The 24,690-nt window shown below is 44.0% G+C and overlaps 1 protein-coding gene across 2 annotated transcripts in view; it reads left to right on the forward strand.

The window, feature by feature from the left end:
* Positions 1-24,690, forward strand: part of KCNK10 (potassium two pore domain channel subfamily K member 10) — a 148,211-nt gene that overhangs the window by 3,424 nt on the left and 120,097 nt on the right. Inside the window, exon 1 of one of the 2 annotated variants that reach the window (XM_017863233.1) lies at positions 454-953. The exons of the other annotated variant lie outside the window; for it this stretch is intronic. Within the exon in view, the coding sequence (XP_017718722.1) occupies positions 902-953 (52 nt within the window). The 5' untranslated portion in view covers positions 454-901. Of the gene's footprint in view, positions 1-453; positions 954-24,690 lie in introns of those variants that run through there. 2 annotated transcript variants of the gene reach the window in all.

Raw genomic sequence — 24,690 nt, forward strand, 5'->3', positions numbered from 1 at the left:
CCCCCCCCCCCCCCCCCGCGCGCCGGGGGAACCTAGAAATTACCCGCCCCCCCGCCGCTCGCTCCCCGCCCCTCCGCGGCTTCCCCGCCGCCGCCCACCGCCGCCCACCGCCTCCCGTCGTCCCGCGGGCAAGTCCGCGGCCGCCTCCTGCTGCCCCGGGCCGGGTGCCGGAGGCTCAGCGCGCCTTCTCGACTGGTCGCCTCGGTCCGCTGCTCGCCCTGCTCTCTCCTGCCAGGGCGCGGCGTCTGGGGCGCGCCACTGGGAGGGTAGCCCTCGCCGCGCGCTCCCCGGGCGCCGCGCCACCTCTACATCCAATGGCTTTCGGGGAGCGGGAAGTGGGGGGCGTCGCCGGGGGCGAGGAGCCGAGGCCGGGGTGGGGCGTGTGCGCTCAGCGCGGCCGAGCGAGGCTGACGTGCCCGCCCAAGCGCGCGCCCGGGAGTGTATGTGCGGGTGTGTGTGTGTGTGTGTGTGCGGTAGTGTGTGCGCACACGCCTTCGGGGGCTGGAGTGACACTGCAGTGGGCTTCTCCCTAGCCCCAGTGTTCAGACTGCTTAGCCCCTAACCTGCTGGCACCGCTTTCGAGAAGCAGCTTGGCTCTTCCATCTTCCCAAGCCTTCCTCTCCATCCTTTCATCCACCCCTTGCCGATCTTACTTTTTCATTTACCCACGGGGCCACGGCCGGCCACCCCCTAGCCGGTGCAAACACCCAAGCCGTCTCCAGTTCTCCCCAAGCCATTATTTTCCCACCTGTCTTTTCTGGGGTTTCTCCACGAGCCAGTCCAAGGCTCCCCCATCCTCGAAAATTGTTTTGTTGGACTGCTAAACCGAGGCGTGTAAAGCTTGAGGACTTTATTATTATTTGGGTTCTTTTCATTTCTTCCCCTTCTGGGCAACGGAGCAATGAAATTTCCAATCGAGACGCCAAGAAAACAGGTGAACTGGGATCCTAAAGGTGGGTATTTCCTACTTTTGGCTGCCCTCGCCCTGCCTCTGTCTCCAGCGTGTGCGCGCTTCCTTGAGTGGAAGCACTCTCTTCTGGCGGCGTGTGTCCTGAGGCTGGGAAATGCGCCTGGGAACTGCAGCGCGGGTGGGAGGAGGGCGGAGGCAGCGTGGGTTCCGAACCCAGATAGTGCCTGTCATTACCACATAATCATTGTCCCTCCTGGATTGTCTCCAGATCTATTTAGATAGACCAAGCCGACTGTTTGGTTTGAAATTGCAAGTGTCGGTATTTGCTTTTGACTTTGAGTGTGCGAGTGTGTGTGTGTGTGCGTGTGTCCTTTGTTTCTGGTGATCTTTGTCTCTCTGGCAGATGGGTGGGGTGCCTCCCCCTGGACCTGGAGCTGCGCCGCATGCCCGGGTGTCCTCAGTGGGAAAGGTTTCCTGGCAGCAAGTGGGGCTCGAGTTGCAGCAGCCGTCCCTAGGGGTGGGCCCTTCTCACAGGGCATGCAGAATAATGGAGCCCACAGGGCCTCCTGAGTCTTCATTCAATCTTATTACCAAACCTAGCAGCTAGTTAGGCTCAGGTCAGAGTAGAAGCGGAGGAGGGGTGGTTTGTGAGAAGGGTGGGGCTGGCAAGGCATCGGGGAGGGGCACGAAGTGTGCCCGCTCAAGCAATGGTGTGCTTTGCATGCTTTTACGAATGTTGGATCAGGTTTCATCCACGCAAAAGGGAGCGATTAAGACGGATTTGTGTGTGCCTAGCGTCGGCCACTGTGTCTGTAATTAGCATACAGATGTTAAGGCTCCAAGGGAATGATCAGTATGGGAGCAGAACAAGTTGGAACCGCGTGTCCAGTTGTGACAAGAATGCTCTTTAGCATTTCTCTTAGCTCATCTGACAACTGTGTCAGGCGAGGCAACGCCTCTGTGTGTATTGGGATCGAAATTTGTTTATTTGGGGTGCATGTGTGTTTAATGTTCTTTATGAGCGCATTTCTTCTTTTTCTCCAGACTGGAAAGAAGAAACCTTCTTATTTGTTGAGTAAATGTCTTAGGAATTGACTGGCTGTTGAAGAGTGTGTGAAGAGATATTGCCTTTTTTAAAACACCGAGGTTGTTACGTCTTAAATACAGCCCAAACCTTTTATTTTGTCTCTACTTGAAATCTCTGGAAATATGGAGGTCTGCCTTTGCTTTTTTAGGGGGAGAATCCCTGAAAAACATATTTGTTAAACGCCTATTACGTACTAAGCACTGTCCTAGGCACTGGAGATACAGTCAGAACAGGAAAGACAAAAGCTCTGTGTTGGAGTTTACAGTGAGGAAGACAGACCTAAATCAATCATTGCATGGAGGAATGCATACTTCAAAGTTTATGTATGCTCCAAGGAGAGCATTTGAGGTTTAAGAAAGTGTCTGATAGAAGAGATTGACAAGGACTGGAGAAGACTTCCCTGAGGAGATGACACTTGGACTTAGGCCTGGAGGATGTATGGGAGTTAATTGTCTAAGGAGGAGGGGAATTGTTGCAGGAAAGGGAACAGCAAGTGCAAAGGGCCTGAGGCAGAAGAGGCATGTGTATTTGATGAACTCAAAGAAGGTTCCCATGGCTACTGAAGAGTGAGTGAAGAGATATTGCCTTTTTTAAACACCCAGGCTGTTATACTGCAAATACAGCACAAACCTTTCATTTTGTCTCTATTTGAAATCTCTGGAAATATGGAAGTGTGCTTTGGCTTTCTTTTGGGAAATCCCTGAAAAACTATTTATCCCTAGCAGAGAGCAAGAGAGCTTGTGTTTTGAGATATAACTGGGGGATCCACAGGCGAGACCCCCCACCACCAAGCCCTGTGTTGTTGGAGGTGGGGTAGGGTTGTGGGGTTGGAAGAGTATACTATTTGTCTTAAGCCAATGAAGAATTTCAAGACAAAGAGTGACACGATTTGAACTAAGTTTCAAAACAAGGGTTATGTGGCTTTTGTGGATATGGGGGACCAGATACAATGGTAGCATGGGCCAGGGTAGTTGCTGTGAGCATAGAGAAGCGGTTGGAGTAGAGAGCTGTGGAGGACATGAAATCAACAGGCTTTGCATGAATAATGTTTGAAAGTCAAGTGAAGGAATTGGAATGACTGAGATGGCAGCCAGGGTAGGACCAGTCTGGAAGGAAAGCTCATGAGTTCAATCTAGGACTTGTTGAGTGGGACATGTCCCCAAGCCATCCAAGGGGTGTGTTAAGTGGGCAGCTGTCTAAATGCTGGGGTCAGGATCTTCAAGGAACTTTGGTACAGAGGGAACACTCTGATACTGATTTTGTGAAGCTGGCTTTGGGTTTTAAGGTATATTTCTGTATGATCATCATTCTATATATTCATGTTCCAGTGATGTACACAGATGAATTTTACACATTATACAGCCTGACACAGTGAAGAAAAGCATGCAAATAGCAACTTCAGTTACAACTAATGGTGCTAAAAATGAAAAAACCTCAACAAAATAACAAAATTTAATGAGCAACCATTGCATGCCAGGTGCTTTATGTGTATTATTTCATACAATTATTTTCACAATACTTATCTGATGGTATAAGTGTTATAGTCCCATTTGGCACTTGATTGCCATCATGACACCACTAATCTGCCTTCCAGTGAGTGTCTCTGACTTTGTGCACAGTTGTTCCCAAAGGTAGGGGTGACAGTAGTCTTTTCTAGCCAGGGGATGGAGGCGGGAAGAGAGTGGGGAGTGAGGTGACATATGTCTTATCTGTATAGAATTATGTGCTAGGTGCTCTTCTAATGCTTTACAAGTATTAGTTTAATCTTTACAAACATTTTAGGAGGAAAGTATTATCCTAATTTTACAGATGAGTTAACTGAGGAACAGAGAGGTTGAGTAACTTGCCCAAGGTTGCACAGCTAGTAGGACAAGATTAGAATCTGGACTCTTAAACACTCTTCAAGTCTGTGTTTCTTACTGGGACTTTGGCTTTTGCCTGGTAAGGTTCCCAAAGCTCAGGAAGTGAAGAAGCTTGTTGGGAGGAGGAAAAGAAGAAGAGAGAGGATGAAGAGGAAAAGGGATTGGAATAGGAGGAGGATAAAAGAGAGGCAGAGAGAGGAGGAAGGAGAAGAGGAGACAGTGACTCAACCTTACCCTACTCGTTCTTTTCTCTACTAACCTATTTAGACAATAGTGTTTTCATTTCCATGTCTGATGGGCAAGTCAGTGACTACTGGACAGAGTTTGGGTCTATATTTTGGAGGCTCTGGATTACACAGACCAAATATGTTTAGCAGGGAAAAGATGAAAGGGAACCTAGCAGTATTAGGGGAAAGAGGAGAGAGACAGTTCACGTTACTTGGACTGTAGGATTTGTCTATCAACAGATATGACCCTTCAGGCGGAGGTGCTCTCATGGATTGTGGAAGGCAGTTGTAATTATAATGTTTTTCTTACAGCCTTATTACCCTACAATTTAATAGCACAAAATGAAGGTGGTTTGAGAATAGATTGGTCTGGATGGCGTTTGGGTGGATTAAGCAAAGCATTGTCAAGAGCTGTAGGTAAAAACAAGACCCAAATGTAAAATGGTTCTTCTCTGGTGAGCTGTGGCCTTCCTTCATATTCATGGAACAGAGCCTTCTTCAAAGAGCATTACTGTTTGTGTAGGACCTACTAAAAGTAGATTGGTTCTAAGTCTTAGCTTTCATAGCAGCATTTACGTGCACTTTATTTATTTATTTATTTATTTATTTATTTATTTGAGACGGAGTTTCGCTCTTTTTGCCCAGGCTGGAGTACAATGGCGCGATCTCGGCTCACCATAACCTCTGCCTCCCGGGTTCAAGCGATTCCCCTGCCTCAGCCTCCCGAGTAGCTGGGATTACAGGCATGTGCCACCATGCCTGGCTAATTTTTGTATTTTTAGTGGAGACGGGGGTTTCTCCATGTTGGTCAGGCTGGTCTTGAACTCCCAACCTCAGGTGATCCACCCGCCTCAGCTTCCCGAAGTGTTGGGATTACAGGCGTGAGCCACTGCGCCTGGCAACGTGCACTTTAAATCATCAGCATCATTTGTTGATGATTTGCTGCTTAGAACTGGTATTTACCTGCTGCTTTTGTGTATTAAGATCTTGTTAAAACAGTAAGATCTGCAAATAGTATTCCTCTCACTAGAGGCAAGCAGATGAATACAGTATAAAAAACTTTGAATTTGGGGGCAAAATAATTAGCTTCTAAAAGTAGCTGTAGCAATACTTAGTTATATGACTTTGGGCTGCTCATTTAGCTTTTCTGGGTTTCCCTTCCCTTCCATGGAGAAAGGAGTCATTGCCTTTGTCTACCTCTTTGACTTTGTCTCTTCAACTTTCCCCATCTTGATCTGATCTTGGGGCCAGTTAGCTTCCTTTCATTCCTCAAATAGATCACACTTGCATCTGTCTGAGGGCCTTTGCGCTTGGAATTCCCACTGCTTATAATGCATTTCACATAGCTGGCTCCTTTCCGTCATTTGAATCTCAGCTCAAATGTCCTCTTGTCAGGAAGGGATTCCCTGTCCCATCTGAAAGACCTCTCCTCTTGTTCCCCAGCACCATCATTTTCTCTTATGTCACCTGTTCAGTTGTCTTACTGGCACTTGTCATTACTTGAAACCATCTCACTTACTCATGGGCCACATTTGATGCCAGCCTCCTTTACTAGCATATGAGCTGCATGAGCAGGGACTTTCTCTGTCTTGTTTATTGCCATAACTCCAGTGCCCTGGAAAGTGCCTGGCACTCAGTAACCCTTTGCTGAATGAATGGAAGATTGGCAGGATGGATTGGAGAGGACCGAAGGCTTTATGCATCATGGAAATTGCAGGACGCCTCTAAGCTACAAATGGCAAAGTACAAATAAGGAGAAAGGAAGAATATCCCCAAATAGCGGCATATCAGAAAGGACACTGATATTCCCACTTCCTTGCAAGCTCCAGCTCTCTCTAAAGCCTCCAGTGGGCTGTTTTCCTTCTTTTCTCATCTTTGACCAGGTGTAAGAAGGCTGAATAGAAGTGCGGTGAGGGTGGATGGGTGGACTGATCTAGCCTGCTAAAGATATGGTCAATGTCCAATAAATAATTTGGCTCATATTAGCTATTGGAGTGTGGCTATTTTTAGGTACTTTAATCCGCTTAAGAAAGAAGCAAAGCTATAGGATTGGAGCTGGATTTTTTTAAAAGGCTGCATTTTTAGTGCACACTTTAATGCAAAATTCTGGAGAAGCCCATACCTTATGTGCATAGCACCTTTCAGTTTACAGAACACTTTTTAGGAATGATCTCATTTGTTCTTTAAACAACCCTATTTTTGTAGTGATTAGAGTCTTAGATTTACTGACACATAAAGCAAGATATAGAAAAGATAAATGATTTATGTGGGAGCCCAAAGCAACAAACAGGCAGAGCTGGGGCTACCCTAGGCCTTTTGATGCTTACGTCCATGACAGTTTCCTTCAAGCTTTCCTTCCTCCCAGCATCTTCGTTCATTCCACACTCTCTTGCTCTTTGTTACCCAGAAGTGTATTCAAAGGTTTCTCTGAGAGATTTAGAGGAAGCAGTCTCCCTGTTGATCAGTGAATCTTTAGTTGACGGCTATTTTCAGCAGGTTGTACTTATTGTACAGGTCTACACTTTCATTCTAATGAGCTCAGGTGAAGACCCTTAGATCTTCCTTCTGCTGTGCTGGCTAAAAAAATATTTTGATCTTTCGTGAATGGGGACCATTTTCAACTTGCTAGGTTGCTTAAGTGCTAGCTCTATTAATGTGTTTCCAAACACACATTTGCATAGCTTAGATTTCCTGGAAAGAAAATCTATTTTTGATTTAATATCCAATTTTCAGGAGATCAGTGTTCCAAATGGGATTTAAAATGTGCCAAAATCACCACAATTATCCTCAAAAGTACCAAGGAACTGTGTTCCAAAAACTGTCTTAGCCAAGATTTGGTTCAGGCTTCTTTTCCAGCAGTGTCTAAGGAGTTCACCATCTTTTTGCCAATCCCGGTGACCACTGGGTTGAATTAAGATTGAGCAGGATAACTTTGCTATTACATGCCATTTCCAAAACATCTGTACTTTGGCTCCATATGAGCCTCACCTTAAATCTGATGCATTTAAAAAATATAGGCTTTTCCCTCATTAGGAAACTTCAACCACAACTGAGATATGGTGTGAAGTATATTTAATATAGGCACAGTGAGCTAGTGATTTTCTTTCTGCTTTTAGTCTACAGGGAATTAGAAGAAGAGTTTAATGATAAAATAGAAAGAAGCCATTCTACTGATAGCCAGTTAGGAAGTTTCAGTTTGGACAGCTCCTTTGGCTGATGCAGAAAGGTGGATAAAAGTGACAATCTTTTCTGTACTCTGATTTTATAAAGGGCACCTACTGGATGATCCAGATGAGGTTAGAGTTAGTTAGGGGCTTAGCTCTGCACGGCTTGGTTACAGAATCTACCTAAACATGGCACTAGGAGTGTGGTCGCCCTGTTGGTTACACCCACCTGGGTAATTTCTCTCCATAAGTATTATGGAGGTCCAAGGGACCTTCCACTTTTGGGGTCTGGTCCTAGGGGTACTCTCAGTGGAGACTTTACAGTTTATCTACGTCCGGCTCATTACCATCACCTAGAATGGGGAAATAAGGACCTCATATTTACTTGCTAGAACATTTATTTGTCATTTGCAGCCACAGTTTAAGATTTTTTTTTTTCCCTTGTGAGTGTCTAGGACTGAGTACTCTGAATTGAAAATGAAACCTGACTTCCTAATCCTTAATTTAGGGTTGAAGGGAGGGAGTGAGGGAGGGCCATAGTCACTGGTAGGGGATGGCATGGTCGTGAGGGAGCATTGCATTCTTTACCTTTGCCATTCCCAGAGCCAGGGAGGTGGGGAGGGATGGGCATTGGAGGTAGTGGCGATGAGGCTGGGAGGTGGATAGGATTTCAGGAAATTTTACGTTTTGTATTACCAATAGCTTCTAGTCTCATCACTTACCGTTTCCGTGGAAGCAACTTTGAAGCAGAATGGAATGGTGGGGAAACAAGATTAGAAAGGAAAACATAGGTTTACTGCCCTACATAAGCCAGGTGATCACAGGAAACTTTTCCTTCATTCCTCCCTTCCTTCTTTTCTTCATTCCTTTATTCCTTCCCCACCCAAGCCCCCCCAAATCCTGCAGAGTTTGCTTGGGCGCGTGTAGTCCCAGCTACTGGGGAGGCTGAGGCAGGAGAATGGTGTGAACCCAGGAGGTGGAGCTTGCAGTGAGCCAGATCGCGCCACCGCACTCCAGCCCGGGTGACAGAGCAAGACTCATTCTCAGAAAAAAAAAAAAAGGAGTTGCTTGAATAGAAAATGAAGATTTGGTCAGGTGATGGAGAGCCTGGAAGTCACAGTAACCTTTGCAGACGCCTAAAACACCAATATTCATAATTTTGACATTCAAGCTAGCAAAAATTTTACTACCAAGAAAATGAGTTTCTTATGTGCAAGCAGAACTTGAGATCCCCTAAATAATCACACACCAAATATTTAGTATGATAAAGATATAAATAGTATAACTTACTAAATTTAATGTGATATGAGCCTGACATGCAGAATAGAGATGCTTGATATTAGGTGTGATAAAATATTTGACATCAAACCTTCACTTACTTTGTCCTCTGAGACAAAAGTCAGGCACCAAGTGTTTAAGAAAAATTGATGGGAGGAAAAACTTAGAGATGAAAAAAGTCTATTTATTAATTTATATTTTTCTCTGAAAACTGGGGAGTGCTGTTACCCATGTTAACCATGGACCAACCTGGGCCAGCTCCTGGATTCTGCTGGCTAAGAATGTTACTTTAGGCCAAAGGAATTTATCTGGTTTGGCCTATGCATTATTACAATAACCTGAAAGGAGATTAAATACATGTTACAGTCATTTAACCTAGACTCCGGGCAAAATGTCACCCTCTGTACAGTATAGGAGCTTAGGATAGGAGACCTGGTTTCTAGGACTGGCTCTGACACTCATTTAGAAAAGGAGGGAATTGAGTTTTTGGTTGTTGAGATCCCTTCCTTCCCTGATAGTCTTAGATTGCCTAAGTCCTCATCCAAGCATGATTTACTAGAGGCTGATTTGGGAACATTGCTTCATTTTTCTATGACTTGGTATCTTCATCTGCAAGATAGAGATAATTACAGCCATTACTTCCTTGGTTTGTTATGTGGATTACATAAAGTGATACATGCAAAGCTTGTAGAAGAATGCTGGATCGTCATGAAAGCTGCATGAGTGGTACCTGCATTATGCTGTTCTCACAGTTGCAGTAGACAGCCTGTGAAGTCAGGGCAGCCTCCAGCTCAGCCTCTTGGAAGCATCTGGTTCACTGTCTGGATCATCCAGGAGGTAGTCCATAGCAGAGCACAACCCTCCTGGTACTCTGGTAGACTCTTCGTGTTCTCGGTTCAGATTTAAACAACCTAGGCTGTCCTGGTTAAGTCAGAGAAAAGACCAGTGAAAGAACACGGCTTGGAATCACAATATTTGAGTCTGAGTTAATGTTGTACCAATTTTATTAGCTGTGTATCATGGTCGATTTGGGTTGCTTTAATAAAATTGTAATACAACTAGATAGATTATAGACAACAGAAATTTATTTCTTATTGTTCTGGAGGCTGGGAAGTCCAAGATCAAGGCACTAGTAGATTTGGCATCTGGTGAGGGCCTGCTTTTCACCTCATAGATGGTGCCTTCTTGCTGTGTCCTTACATGGTGGAAAAAGTGAGGGGTCTTTCTTGGGCCTCTTTTATAAGTGCACTAATCCTAATCATGAAGGCTCCATGAGCATGACATAATTACTTTCCAAAGGCCCAATCTCCTAATAACATTACCTTTGGGATTAGGATTTCAACATATGAATTCTTGGGGGACACATTCAGACCGTAACACTATATGAGCTTGGCCACGTCACTTAACCTTTCTTAGCCTTAGTTTTCTTTTGGATAAAATAAAGATCACAATAATAACCACTTCACAGTTGCTGAGATGATCAAATGAGACAAATGTGAACAAACTTCATAAACTGTTAAATTCCAGACCAACATTTCCCAAAATGTCTACTATGAGACATAAGCTAGACTCATCAGATACTCTGAGAAGAAAAGTGGTGTCATGGTAAAGTCAGTTTGCAGTATGATACGTGTTCAGTCATTCCTAGAGACTCATCATGCACATTAGCATGTTACTGTATTACTGTGTAACAAATAACCCCAACATTTAGTGGCTTAAATCAATATGAACATTTATTATCTCATAAGTTCTGCGGATCAATACTTCAGGGATAGCTTAGTTGGGTGGTCTGACTAGGAGTCTGTCATTGGTAGTGGTCAGATGTTGTTTGGGCTGCTGTCATCTGGTGGCTTGAGTGGGGCAGGAGGATATGTTTCCAAGATGGTGCACTCATGTGACTTGCAAATTGCTGCTGGTTGTTGGAGAGAGGCCTTGTTTCTTGCCTATGTGGGCCTCTCCATGGGATGCTTATGTGTACTCATATGTGACATGGTGTCTGGCTTCCCCAAGAACAAGTGATTCAAGAGAGAACAAGGTGGAATTGGCAACACTTTTTATGACTTAATTTCAAAAATCACATATTGTTACTACCACCACGTTCTTTTCCTTAGACGCCAGTCACTCAAGTTAGTCCACATCTGGGGAAGAGTGGGGGTGATTACATTAATGTTGGAAGGGAGGCATGTCAAAGAATTTGAGGACATATTGAAAAATCACCATGAGAATCTTTTCCTATTATTTATTGAATAGACACTACATGCTAGGCCAAGTGCTTTATAGTTATTATCTCATATAATCCTATTCATAATCCAAAGAAATAGGTGAAATTATTATCTCTGCTTTCTGAATGAGGAGGCTGAGGCCTATAGAACTTACATAACTTGCCCAAAGTTACCTAGTCGTGCTACGACTTGAACCCGGGTCTGTCTGATTTAATGCCTGAACTCTTACCTCTGCCTCATACGCCTCTCTCTGATAATCCTGTAGTTCAGAAGTCTGTTTAATTTTGTTTAAGCCTGCATTTTCTACTTAACCACAGAATGATGATTCATTTAACTCCATTTTTACCCTTTCATTTACCAATGGCTTGAAACATTATTCTAGAAAGACAGTGAGCATGGTGACGATGTAGGTATAATATGAACATGTGGTCTTCTAACAGATCCCAGCATACCTATCAGTCCAAACTTGTTGTATTATTCAATTACTGGAAGTGTCTATTGAGCCTGTCTTGTATGGGCACCATGCTATGTAAATGTGTAAACATTTATTTTAAAAAAATGACCCCACAGTCCACCCTGTTTTTTCTGACGGTAAAACTAGAGGTGGAGTGTGATAACTCGTGGTCCCACTTCTCTTACAGAGTCCCTTTCTTTACAATGTCCCTTCTTTTACAGAATCAGTGACCGATGACTTAACTTCCTTTGGTAAAACCAGAAAAAACAGGATGGCCTCCAGGCCGAGCAGTAGAAGTGCTGGGGAATAGGGTGTCTGGTGTGTGTCTGGTGTGTTCCTGCAGTGCCTGCAGGCCATGTGTCTGTATGGTGACTGAAACGCAAGTCGGCATCCCGCCAAGATGGCAGGGACCGTGTGCCTGGGGGTGATGGCAAACATGCAGCGAGAAGCTGCTGATGGAGGGAGGACCGTTAGCACTCGTTGTCATATTTTGAGTAAACATTTTTTTGACAATCTTGTTGCTTTTTCTGTACAGTCTTGAGAAAATGATTTCCAGGAAGCAGGATGCATCCGATGCCTTAGAGGTTCCCATGTTTCCAAACATTATATGCCTGGCTTATTCCTGAGGCAATTTTATATTCTGAAGGAAGTTTTGGAGCTTCTGTGTTCTGGGCAGAGGCGAGTGAATATGATTTCTTTTGAGTTGCACCATGGACTTGAGAATGATCAGGAGCCGGACATTGTTGAATATGTCACTTACTGCACAAAATGGCAAAGACAGGGTCTGGGACAGGGTGAGAGTGTGCTGAATGGAGCTGCCTGGGGCCCCAGTCACATTCAGGAGCCAGCACTGATCGCGTCTGTAACCATAGTAACCAAGAGTAGAAAAAGTCTCAGGATGCCAAGATGTCATTGTGCCCCTCTTCTGGTTCTGTTGTTTTCCCTTCTATTCTTTCATCCAGAAATTCCCCATCCCCCCCAAACACCCGACTTTCAGGGTGGTTTCTACACTGGCAATTTTAACTTCCTACTAACTCAATACTTCTGCAGCCCCTTTTTCAATTCCGGGATCCACAAGGATTCATTGTGATCCAGACTAAGCCACATGCACCTAATTTCCTCCGCTTTTCCATTTTTACAGTGAAAATTGGTCCTAAGTCATGTAGTATAGATACTCTAGACTTATTTACAGCTGGGCATAACAATGGTGGCTCACGGCACTCGATGTTTCCAGTAACAGTCCTGCACTCACAGTCTGGTATAGATTGTGAGGTTTTCAGATGTGTTTTAAATGAACAGAGAAAGGCAATGAGGCACAGGAAAGGGGGCCTCGGTCTCTTGTTTGGAGATGTGGGTTTGGTACTGGTTGGAAAGTGGGGTGTGGCATGGCGCATGAGGGTGGGGAGAGCCGGGGGGTGCTCAGGTCGTGTAGGGTGTAGTAGGTCTTACTAAGGAGCTCTTTTTTTCTGAGAATAACAGGAAGGTCTTGATTGATTTGAAGTGGGAGGATGACACAATCAGATTTTTATTTAAATCGCTAATAAATCAAATGATTGCTTCAGCGAATGTTTGCAGAGGATACTTACTGTGTGACAGGCATGGTGCTGGCCTCACCTGGGGTATCTGTGTATTCTTATAGGAATCCTACATAAAAGCTGTTAAAAAATATTTATGCAGAAAAAAGAGCTTTTCTTGACATCTTTGAATTATGATAACCAATTCCAAACTTCTGGTTGCAAATGGCAGGTATATCTGAAAGCAATGGCGATTGCATTTTCAATTTCTGTTAATTAAAATGATATTTTCCCTGGCTTTGTTACATGACCCTTGATTCTGTGACAAGCTGCATATCTGCAGTCGATGAATCAATAAATGCAAAACTGTGGTGCACTCGCTCATATTCTGTTATACTTCACACGCCTTTTGGAAGCATGTGGCTCTCAGTTCAGCATAATGGGTCTGATAAAAATTGCCCCTCCATACCCGCCATCACTTTGTTCCTGGTGTGTCCAGAGGTATTGTAACATTGGGTTATTTCTCCTTTGACTCTAATGGGACCCCCTGCTAGTTGTGTTCTTGTGGACTTAGCTTGGACGACCTCCCCAAAGCCTGAATTAATGAAAACTTCTGATGTGCCGATCCCTTTCTCTGGCAGGGTGAGAACGCAGTTTCTATAGGAGCGTGAATGCCTGCTGGTCAGGCAATAATCTCTGCATTCAGCCTCAGTATTAAAGACAGGCAGAGCGGACAGCCACAGGGGGTGGGATTTGAAGAGCCCTATAAAGTCCCTCTCCACAGCTGACACACACCAATCCTTCCCATGACTATCAGGATGCCTACAATCTTAACAGTTACTTTATTCATTAGGCGTTGTCACTCGTCCATCTGGTTATTCCGTAAACACTTAGCGAGTGAGTGCCTGCAGAAATGGGGCTAGGCATTTGACACAGAAAGATGAAAAAGACCCGAGGCGGTGCACCCAAAGAAGTCACAGTCTAGCTACTGAGACAGGTGTATCATCAAGTAATTATGATACACCACGATAAATGCATTGATAGAGATGTGGATTAAAACGTCAGCTCCAGAACACATCCTGTTAACATGCAAATGTAGTTCCTCAGGGTAACAAACTAATTCTCAATTACCCATGGGTGCAGCCAAATTCATAGTTTCTATGAGAGAACTGGACCAAGAGAGAACAGAACCAGGGACTGATATTTATTGATAGGCTGGTGTCAAGTGGGAAGGGGAGAAGTCAGGTGCTGTGTAGGGAGCAGACTGAGGGCTCTGGAGGGTGGGAATGACAGGGAGGTCACTGAAAGCAACTTTTTGTTGTGCAAATGTTGTTCAGAGGTTGCCTTGCTCATTTTAAATTGACTTCATAAATTGGAAGGAACTTTGAGATATCCAAGCCCATTGAGGCGTCCTAGGACAACACTGAATCTAGATTGGTCAAGTGACTTGTGCTTGCCCAGACAGCAAAGAGGGAATGAAGCATATCTATGAACCTGTAATGCTAACCTTCATTATTCAACAGTGATGCTTATGGCAATGCCAACAGGTATTGGGGCCTTTTATTAATTTTTAATTTTAGTTTTTTATTTTTTTGAGACAAGATCTTGATTTGTCACCCAGGCTGGAGTGCAGTGGTGCAACCATAGCTCACTGCAGCCTTGACCTCCTGGGCTCAATCAATCCTCCCACCTCAGCCTCCTGAGTAGCTGGGACTATAGGCACATGCCCCCAGACTTGGCAAATTTATGCGTTTTTGTAGAGACGGGATTTTGCCATATTGCCCAGGCTGGTCTCGAACTCCTGGGCTCAAGCAATCTGCCTACCTCAGCTTCCCAAAGTGCTGGAATTACTGGTGTGAGCCACCATGCCGTGCCTGCTGGAGACTTTTTTATATTCTCCCTCCCATGGGAAAAAGAATCGAGGAAGAGTGGTAGGCTCTACTAGAGTCTGGAGCATATTGGTTCTGAGATTTCAAATTAAATTCTCTGTGTCTGCAGCAAGTACAAGCGTGAGTGTATATTCAGCCTCTTGGAGAAGATATCTATTCATTTCTTCAGTGAATATTTGCCCGGTGTCGTCTTCGTGACAGGCACTGTCGTAGGCCCTGGAGGTACAGCAATAAACAAGATGAAGTCTCTGCCCTCATGAAACTAACCATTTAGCCAAGGCTTAGCATCTCTTACACTCAGGTCAACTTCTGCATTTTAGAAATCTGTTTCAGGCACACATTTGACAAGTAAAGAGGTTCCAAAAATATGTTAATAAGGATGAAAATGAAGTCATTCTGATATTCCATTGCCAGGCAAAAATGCTTAATATGGGAATTTAGTATGGAATGAGTACTGATGCTACCGAAGGTCCTGACATTCTGTTAGAAAATTTAGTGATTTCAAAGAAGGCCTCAGAGCTGCCTAGTTTGTAATTAGATTTTGTGAAGAATCTGTGTTAATTAGGACTCCGCGGCTTGTGCATGTATACTGGGACGAGACTGGAGTTTGAGTCTTTTCCACGATGATGGCATGTAAATTAATCTCCAAGGAATTGCAAGATGCTGAAATGTGAGGTAATCGAGTACACATTGCATGAGCGCACACAAGTGTGCATGCGCCTGGATGCGTGTGCACGCGCTCACACACACAATACACTCTAGCAGATAGTAACTTTTTGCTACACTTGATTTCCAAAGTGTCTAAAGTTACATGTCTTTTGAGTAGGGGGAAATTAGGACTTTTGTCTGTTATGTGCCTTGCAGTCTCTTGGCCTTGTCTAGGCTGCTGGGGCAGACTGAGGTCAACAGAGAACCAAGGATGCCAGTCTGGGTCACAAGGGCTTAAGGAAGCGGCAGATGATTGGACTGACTGGGGTGTCCATTAAGAATCCAGGGGTAGTGAGAGTCTTACCTGCAGTTTGAGGCAGGTTGGATGAGGCCACACTTCCACTGCCAGGACTCTCAGCTGAGTGGCTGGAAGAGACCTGTAGGAGCCATCTTTCCAGTATCTATCAGAGGTTTCCGCTCTGTTTTAAGCTCATGCTAGTGGTTGAGGGAACCTTGACTGGGGGCGCTGATGGTTGTTGACAGTGGCCATACTCCCACGGCTGCTGCTGGAGATGAAGTGTGTGACGAGAAGATGTGCAAGAGCTCAGGTGTGCCCCACCAGCTCTGCCACTCCCAAGCTTCCGATCTTAGGCACTAACTTACCCCTCTGTGTCTGTTTCCCAACTTGAGAACTGGAAATGATAAAAGTAACTACTCCCTAGGGTAGGTATGGTTAAATGAGATCTCTTAAATGAGACCATGCACACAAAGAGCAGAGCACAATGCCTGGCACACAGGAGGCACCTAATAAACATCAATGATGCTGCTACTGGTAACACCCATTTGCTGAGGGTCTTCAGTGGCTCAGGCATAGTACTCAGTGCTTAGCATGTAATATGTAATTTACTCTTCACAGTAGCCTGAGTCACTTGCTTGTTCTTCCGGTTAATATCCTAATGTTTAGCCAACCGTCTTAGATGCTCATGGCTTCTAAAGGATCTGCATGTAACAAGGACTCCTTATCTATTTTTAAAAAATAAGAGCTTTATTAAGATATAATTTACATACCATAAAATTACCTATTTAAAATGTACAATTCAGTGGTTTTTAGTATATTCACAGAGTTGTGCAATCATCATCACTATCTAATTGTAGAAAATTTTCGTGACTCCAAAAAGAAACTCTATATCCATTAGCAGTCACTCCCCATTTTATCTCTCCCAGTCCCTGGCAAGCATGAATTTACTTTCTGTCTCTATGGATTTGCCATTTTGAGCATTTCATATAAATGGAATCATATAGCATGTAGGTTTGTGTGTGTGTGTGTGTGTGATCAGTTTCTTTCACTTAGCATAATGCTTTCAAGGTTCACTCATGTTGCATCCGTATCTATTTTGAATGAAGAATGAAGACAATCGTCTAAGACAGTTGTATTAGTCCATTTGGAAGATGAGAAAACTGAGGCTGAGAGTGTGTATGTAATTTGCTCATGGCCACCCATCTTGAAAGCGCTTGAGCTGGGATTTGTGCCCAGGTCCATCTTGGCTCCAAGGCAAGACCTTGGCCTTCTCATCCACTCACAGGTCTCTGGTTAGACCTCTGCGTCATGCTGAACACCATTTCTATAGAGAGGGATGTGTCCCACTGGGTGTGGACATCCTGAGGAATTGCTGTAGTTGCAAGAACTCTGATATTTTCCATCTACCTTGAGGAGGATATGGTTTCATGTCTGCATACTCACATAGTGTTGGCCAGTCTAATTCTTTTGTCCATTTCCTAAGGATTATTGTATGAACTTGAATAGTTACAGAAATGAAAGTGATGGGAGAAATATGCTTTCTGCATTGGAAACCCAGCAACCAGTCACTCAGTATGATGGAGGAAATGCCATCTTTCTTGTCTTGTCTTCAATAATAGATTGTAATGAAACACTATGGTGTCTTAGGTGGCTCACCTCCTGCCCCGTGCCCCCTCCACCCACCCCAGTGCTTTTCTGGAGACATGAGATGGTGTATCCCTTCCTCAGTTGCTGTGATGGCAGTGGAGATGGTGGGGACAGGTACTCATGGAAGGAAAAGGCCTGGTACCGGCGGGCTCTTGGGCAGGGATGCGTGTCTTCACTTCACCATCAGGGAATGAGCTATCATGATGACAGAGCACATCCTATGAAGTACTAATCTTCCCCCACATTTCCCCAAAATTACTTTTGTCCTGCTCTGTTCTCTCACATGCTATTCTAGGGAAAAGGTCCTATTTTATCATTAAAATGCAAATGAGCTTTCCATCTTGCTTCCACCAACGAAGGAGGAAAATAACCTATATAAACACCATGAAACCTTACTTTGACTTAAAACTAGTGGAAATTGGCCCCTGAATCAGATAATTAGCTGAAAGTACATGAACGCTTTAGGCCTCCGGTAGCAGATATGTGCTTGTTGTATAGGAATTTCGTCTACCATGGATTTCTTGTGGCAGTGGCCCCGTTCCTGCTCTGGGTTTATGTAAGACTTTCAGCAGCAGCCCAGTCTGATGTAGCAGATGTTCCAGTGCCTGTCCCTATCCTCCTGCTTGCACCACTTCAGCTCATGCTGGCTCGCTTCTGACTGCCAACTTGACATTTTTTTTTTGCCTTTTTCTTGACTGAGCCTACTCTGCTGCTCCCATGGAAGGCAGGAAGTGTTGGGGAATTAGTGCACCCCAGGAGGAGCCCTCAACCGATAACTGATGGAAGATGGTGCGTAAACACCCCAATTCCCTCAGCCTTGGGTAGGATAACTCAGGAATATGGTTTACATGGGGTCCCAGTTTCCTCTGTAGGAAAAATTCCACTGGGCGACAGCAGTAGCTAGTTTGATACTATACCTTTTATTGGTTTTCTTGGCTGCCTTCCCAGCCCTCTTTTCTCCAATTCCCTACTGGCAATTTCTTCACTTCCCAAACAAACCACTTGTGCTCAAATCGTAATTGTAGGATCAGCTTCTGGGGAAACCCAAATGAAGACATATGGTAAAGCTTCCTCTTTTTCTTGCCTCTCTGCCTTCTGCCCCAATCAGTTAGCTTTGATGACACGAGTGAGGGGATGCTCAACCTCTCAGGCAGGCTAATGGCTCTCAGGGGACACAATCCACAGCTGATTGGCAGTTTTCTCCCCAAGACATCTTCAGAATGAATCCTGGTGCTGGTGAGTGATCCATGCAGCACAAAAAGAGAGGGTAAAGCTTGATGAGGCGTGTTCCAGTCTCATCAAACCATTTTGTTTCCATAATTTTCCTTTTCAGAAGAGGGCAGAATCAAGTACAGTTGATTCTCATCATTTATGGTAATTCTTATGTTTTATAAAGTTGCTGCAAATCCTGAATTAGCAAATAGTGAACCACTGCTTTTAGGGGAAATATAGGGTTAGGTTCCTGTGAGCCTCTAGTCACAACTCCTTCTCCTTCTCCTTCTCCTCCTCCTCCTCCTCCTCCTCTTCCTCTTCTTCCTCTTCCTCTTCCTCTTCTTCCTCTTCTTCTCAAATAGGGTCTTGTTGTATCACCCAGGTGGGAGTGCAATGGTGCAATCTTGGCTCACAGCATCCTCTGCCTCTCGGGTTCAAGCGATTCTCCCACTTCAGCCTACCTAGTAGCTGGGACTACAGGCACGCACCACCATATCTGGCTAATGTTTGTATTTTTTGGTAGAGATGGGGTTTCACCACATTGGCTAGGCTGGTCTCGAACTCCTGACCTCGGCTGATCGGCCCACCTCAGCCTCCCAAAAGGCTGGAATTACAAGCATGAGCCATCGCACCCAGTCAGGTCACATTTTCATCAACTAAATACATAACCTTGTTTTATGCGTGTTTCTGTTTAAAGACATCTTATTTCATATATATTGTTGATTTGTTAGTATTGAACTCACAGCTACAGCACTGTGACTCATTTCTGAACAACGTTAGTTATCTAATACACATATTTTCTCCATAAGGCACCTTGCGTCTTGCACTTAGGAACATTGGATAGCACTTCAGCGTTGCACTTGGGGATGATTTTAAACAGTGCAAGCACCAACATAAAAGCACAAAATGTGAAGAACATGGCATTAAATAGATCACAAAATGGACACTTGCTTACAGCATGAGAGCTGGAACAAGAAGGCAGAGCATTGCCTTGTTCATCCTCAGCTGAGGACATGTGCATCGGGTGACTCAAACTTTTTTAACTGCTCTGCGCGTGACTGTGAATGACTGCAGAACACCATGAATATTGATTTGATTTTGGGGTTACAAATAAATTTTAGCAAGTAGAAGAATTTGCGAATATATATTCAGTGAATAATGAGGGTCAGTTGTTTTTCTTACCTCATTACAGTGAGACTCTACTTCAATTCAGTATTTTTATTTCATTTTATTTTATTTTTGACAGAGGGGATCTTGCTCTGTCACCCAGGCTAGAGTGCAGTGGTGTGATCCTAGCTCACTGCAGCCTCAAACTCCTGGGCTCAAGTGTTCCTCCCGCCTCAGCCTCCCAAATAGCTGGGACTACAGGAACTTGCCACCACACCTGGCTAATTTATTTTTTTATTTTTTTGTAGAGACGGCCTCACTATGCTGCCCAAGCTGGTCTCCAACTCCTGTTTTCAAGCGATCCGGCTTCTCAATCTCCCAAAGTGCAATCTAGTATATTTATTAAACGTGTGTTCCAGGCTCTTTGATTGCTATTGAGATGATAATGAGATGGTCCCTGTCATTAAAGAGCATCCATTCTGGTGGCACAAGGAACTCAAATTATAACACGAGACAGAATACCTGCTTCAGAAGAGAGTTATGTGAAAGCGTGAAGGGGGGACTTTAGTGTGCAATTCAGGAAGGACTTCACATTGGAGGAAGTTTTTTTAGATAGGTCTTGAGAAACATTTTACATTTTGAACACCTCATACATCATTGAAAAAAAAAAAGAAGCAGCAGCAGTTGGTCGAAACAACCTCATTTCCCCAGATCAAGTCTGCTAGGTTACCTGCATCTGCACCCACCAGTCCCACCTTGATTCCTCTCTGGATGAAGGGTGTCTCTTCCTATCTAAGGCCATCCCTTCTGCTTATGCTGAGGGCTCCTTTGCTCTTTGGGGCATCCTCTCTTCTCCTGGGGAATTGATCTCTCCCTCTCTACTGGAATATTCCTACTAGCATATACATGGGCTTCTGTGTCATCCCCCTTGACTCCACATTGCCACCGGCCACCCCTCATTCCTTTAGGCCTTTCACAGCAAAATTGCTGGAAACAGTGGTCTGAAGTCACCGTCCCCACTTCCTCCCCTCACATTCTTTCTAAGCCACCACCACTTTACAGGGGCTGCTCCTTTGGAGGCCACTTATGGACATTGCATCACCTTTCTGTCCTTTTATCTTAAGTGCCAATTATGATGCTTTCAGCTGCCTGTTGCAGAATGTCCTGATACAAGTGGCTTACACAATACAGACGTTGACTGTTAAGAGAGTTACATTCTCACTGAACAAGGGTGTTCCAGGCTTGGCTTGGCTGTTTCATAACACTTTCAAAGACCCAGACTTCGGTTTTCTGCCCTGCCTCTCTTGATCACATCAGCAGATGTGTTATCTAAAAGCAGGGAAGGGAGGGAAGTGACCTCTATGTTTTTCCTTTTATCATGGAGGATGTTTGTTTTACCCTGCGAGCCCCATGCAGACCCCCTAAACTCATCCCTGGTAAAGGGGGATGGTATTATCCTTATTGGCTTGGACCAATTAAGATTCATCCCTTGAGTCTGTGAATGGGACCCATCTTCTTTGAAATGTTGTCATTTAACCAAAATTGGATCTGTTATCAAGGAAGGGGGAGTGCCTAAGATGAAAGAGCTAGGCAGTGTCTGCCACATTTTCCCTGACCCTTCCCAGCGATTTTGACAGCCAGCCACCTCATCCTTCCTGAAGCACTTCACTTCCATCACATGCTTTGTGACATCATTTCCTCTGGGTTCTTTTTATTGATTGATTATTTATTTATTTATTTGAGACAGAGTCTCTCTCTGTCGCCCAAACTGGAGTGCAGTGGTGTGATCTCAACTCACTGCAACCTCTGCCTCCCAGGTTCAAGCAATTCTGCTGCCTCAGCCTTCCAAGTAGCTGGGATTATAGGCGTGCGCCACCATGCCCAGCTAATTTTTGTATTTTTAGTAGAGACAGCATTTCACCATGTTGGCCAGACTGGTCTTCAACTCCTGACCTCAGGTGATCCAACTGCCTCGGCCTCCCAAAGTGCTGGGATTACAGGCATGAGCCACCGTGCCTGGCCGCTCTGGGTTTTCTTTTAACTTTTCTGGCCACTCCTGTTTCCTGTTCACTCCTTCCCCGTTGCTCTACCTCTAATTGGTTGAATGCCCAAGTAGTTAGACCTGAGGTCCTTCTCGTCTGGTTCTGTAAGTTCTCCTGAGTGATCTCAGCAGTCCCTTTGTATCACATGTATGCCAAGTATATCCTAAACTTGCTTCTCTCAAGAGTTTCTTATCTCATTGAATGAGTTTCCCATCTCATTGATGGGTACCACCATCTATCTGTATAGTTACTTAAAGTCTGGGCATGTTGTGCGAGTCCTCTGTTTCCCACCCCTGCCATTTTGTACTCCACTCACCAGCAAGTCCTGCCTGATACGGTATCTAGAACACATCCAGAATCTGTTTGTGTCTTTCCATTTCTGCTCCTGCCACCCTCATTCCATGAATCTTCCTATGTGGATAGCTGATAGCCTTTTTATCGGCCTCCTTTCTTCTACCCTTGCTCCCAATAATTGATCCTCTGTGGAGCAGCCACAGTGATCTTTTAAAAATATGAATCCGATTTCTCTTGACCCTCAGCTTAAAATTCTGTATTGGTGCCTCTTTCCACTTGGCGTAAAATTCTGGTGCTGGCCTGCAGCGCCCTGAGTGCTGGCTGTGCTGACCTCCTTTCCAAGGCTGGTCTTGAGCTGTCTTCCTCTAACCTGTGCTGCACTTCTTTCTGCTTTCCTCGAATAAAGTAAGCTCTTCCTGATCTGAGGGTCTTTGCGGTACTTTTTTTTTTTTTTTTTCTTCCTCCTAGAATTATCTTCTGCCCAATTTTCATAGGACTGGCTCCTCCTTGCCTCTGAAATCTCAGTCCAAATGTCATATCCTCCAAGAAGCTTTGTCTAACCGCCCACTCCTGCTGGGCACCCTCTGTTGTAGCATACTGTTAGGATTCTCTGCATTATGCCTCTAACTCTTTGAAAAAAAAAGAAAAAACTTCTATTTGTTAGTTTAATAAACTAAAACTAAAAAATTTATAAACCAAAGTTCAAATTTTAAAATTGATAAACTAAAAACACTACAATGATATCTCCATGAAGTCAAGGGAGGAGAGAGTTTTAAGAAGGGGAACTTAACTTTTGCTGTGCAGAAGCTCTTTAGTTTAATTAGATCCCATTTGTTCAATTTTGGCTTTTGCTGCCGTTGCTTTTGGTGTTTTAACATGAAAGTTCCTTGCCCATGCCTATGTCCTGAATGGGTACTACCTAGGGGTTTTCTTCTAGGGTTTTTTATGGTATTAGGTCTAACATTTAAGTCTCTAATCCATCTTGAATTAATTTTCGTATAAGGAGTAAGAAAGGATCCAGTTTCAGCTTTCTACTTAGGCTAGCCAATTTTCCCAGCCCACCATTTATTAAATAGGAATCCTTTCCCATTTCTTGTTTCTCTCAGGTTTGTCAAAAGATCAGATGGCTGTAGATGGTGGTATTATTTCTGAGGACTCTGTTCTGTTCCATTGGTCTTATCTCTTTTTGGTACAGTCCATGCTGTTTGGTTACTGTAGCCTGTGTGTATAGGTTTGAAGTCAGGTAGTGTGATTGCTCCAGCTTACCGCATCAGATGTGAACAGGCAACCTCAGAATGGGAGAAATTTTGCAATCGACTCATCTGACAAGGCTAATATCCAGAATCTACAAAGAACTCAAACAAATTTACAAGAAAAAAACAAACAACCCCATCAAAAAGTGGCAAAGGATATGAACAGACATTTCTCAAAAGAAGACATTCATACAGCCAACAGGGGACACATGAAAAAATGCTCATCATCACTGGCCATCAGAGAGATGCAAATCAAAACCACAACGAGATACCATTCACACCAGTTAGAATGGCAATCATTAAAAAGCAGGAAACAACAGGTGCTGGAGAGGATGTGGAGAAATAGAACACTTTTACACTGTTGTGGGATTGTAAACTAGTTCAACCATTATGGAAAACCAGTATGGCGATGCCTCAAGGATCTAGAACTAGATGTACCATATGACCCCAGCCATCCCACTACTGGGGTATATACCCAAAGGGATTAAAATCATGCTGCTATAAAGACACATGCACACGCATGTTTATTGCGGGCACTATTCACAATAGCAAGACTTGGAATCAACACAAATGTCCATCTGTGACAGCACTGGATTAAGAAAATGTGGCACATATACACCATGGAATATTATGCAGCCATAAAAAAGGATGAGTTTGCATCCTTTGTAGGGACATGGATCGCAAAAAAACCTGGACCATCATTCTTAGCAAACTATCACAAGAACAGAAAACCAAACACGCATGTTCTCACTCATAGGTGGGAACTGAACAATGACATCCACCTGGACTCGGGAAGGGGAACATCACACACTGGGGCCTATCATGGGGAGGGGGGATGGGGGGTGGGTTTGCTTTGGGTGTTATACCTGATATAAATGACGAATTGATGGGTGCTAACGAGTTGATGGGTGCAGCACACCAACATGGCACAAGTATACATATGTAACAAACCTGCACGTTATGCACATGTACCCTAGAACTTAAAGTATAATAAAAAAAAAAAAAAAAAAAGAAGGGGAACTTAATTAGCAGCACTAAAGGCTATACAATGACTCAAGATAATGATAATGATGATGATGATGATGGTGATAATGACAGTGATATCTAACATTTATTGTTACTATGAACCTGGAAGAGTGCCAGGCATTTTGCATACATTATCATATTTAATCCTGACAGATTTAAATGTCCTGACAATGTCTCTACTATCAGGGAATGTTATTCTCATTCTCAGAACACTGAGACTGTCAAAGTGCCTGGCACGTAGTAGCTTTTAATTAATGTTTTGCTATGTGAGTAAATAAATTTCCACAAGGTCCTGGAGCAGGTGAATAGTAGAGCTGAGAGTCTAACTTAGATCTGACTGAATCCAAAGTCCGTATTTGTGACTACTGGTCTATACTTGCTCAGATGAGGACAGAAAACCCCTTAACAGATTGAGAAAAGGAAGTCTAATATAGGATAAATGATTTCTTATTTATTTAAAACATATGATAAATAAAATTAATTTTCAGTCGAAAACCTTCTGAATTTTGGAATTCTGGACTCCATTCATTCAATTCATTTGAAAGCATAGGTGAGT

This window comes from Rhinopithecus bieti, unplaced genomic scaffold (assembly GCF_001698545.2).
Source record: "Rhinopithecus bieti isolate Rb0 unplaced genomic scaffold, ASM169854v2 scaffold_64915, whole genome shotgun sequence".
In the NCBI taxonomy this organism is placed as follows: domain Eukaryota; kingdom Metazoa; phylum Chordata; class Mammalia; order Primates; family Cercopithecidae; genus Rhinopithecus; species Rhinopithecus bieti.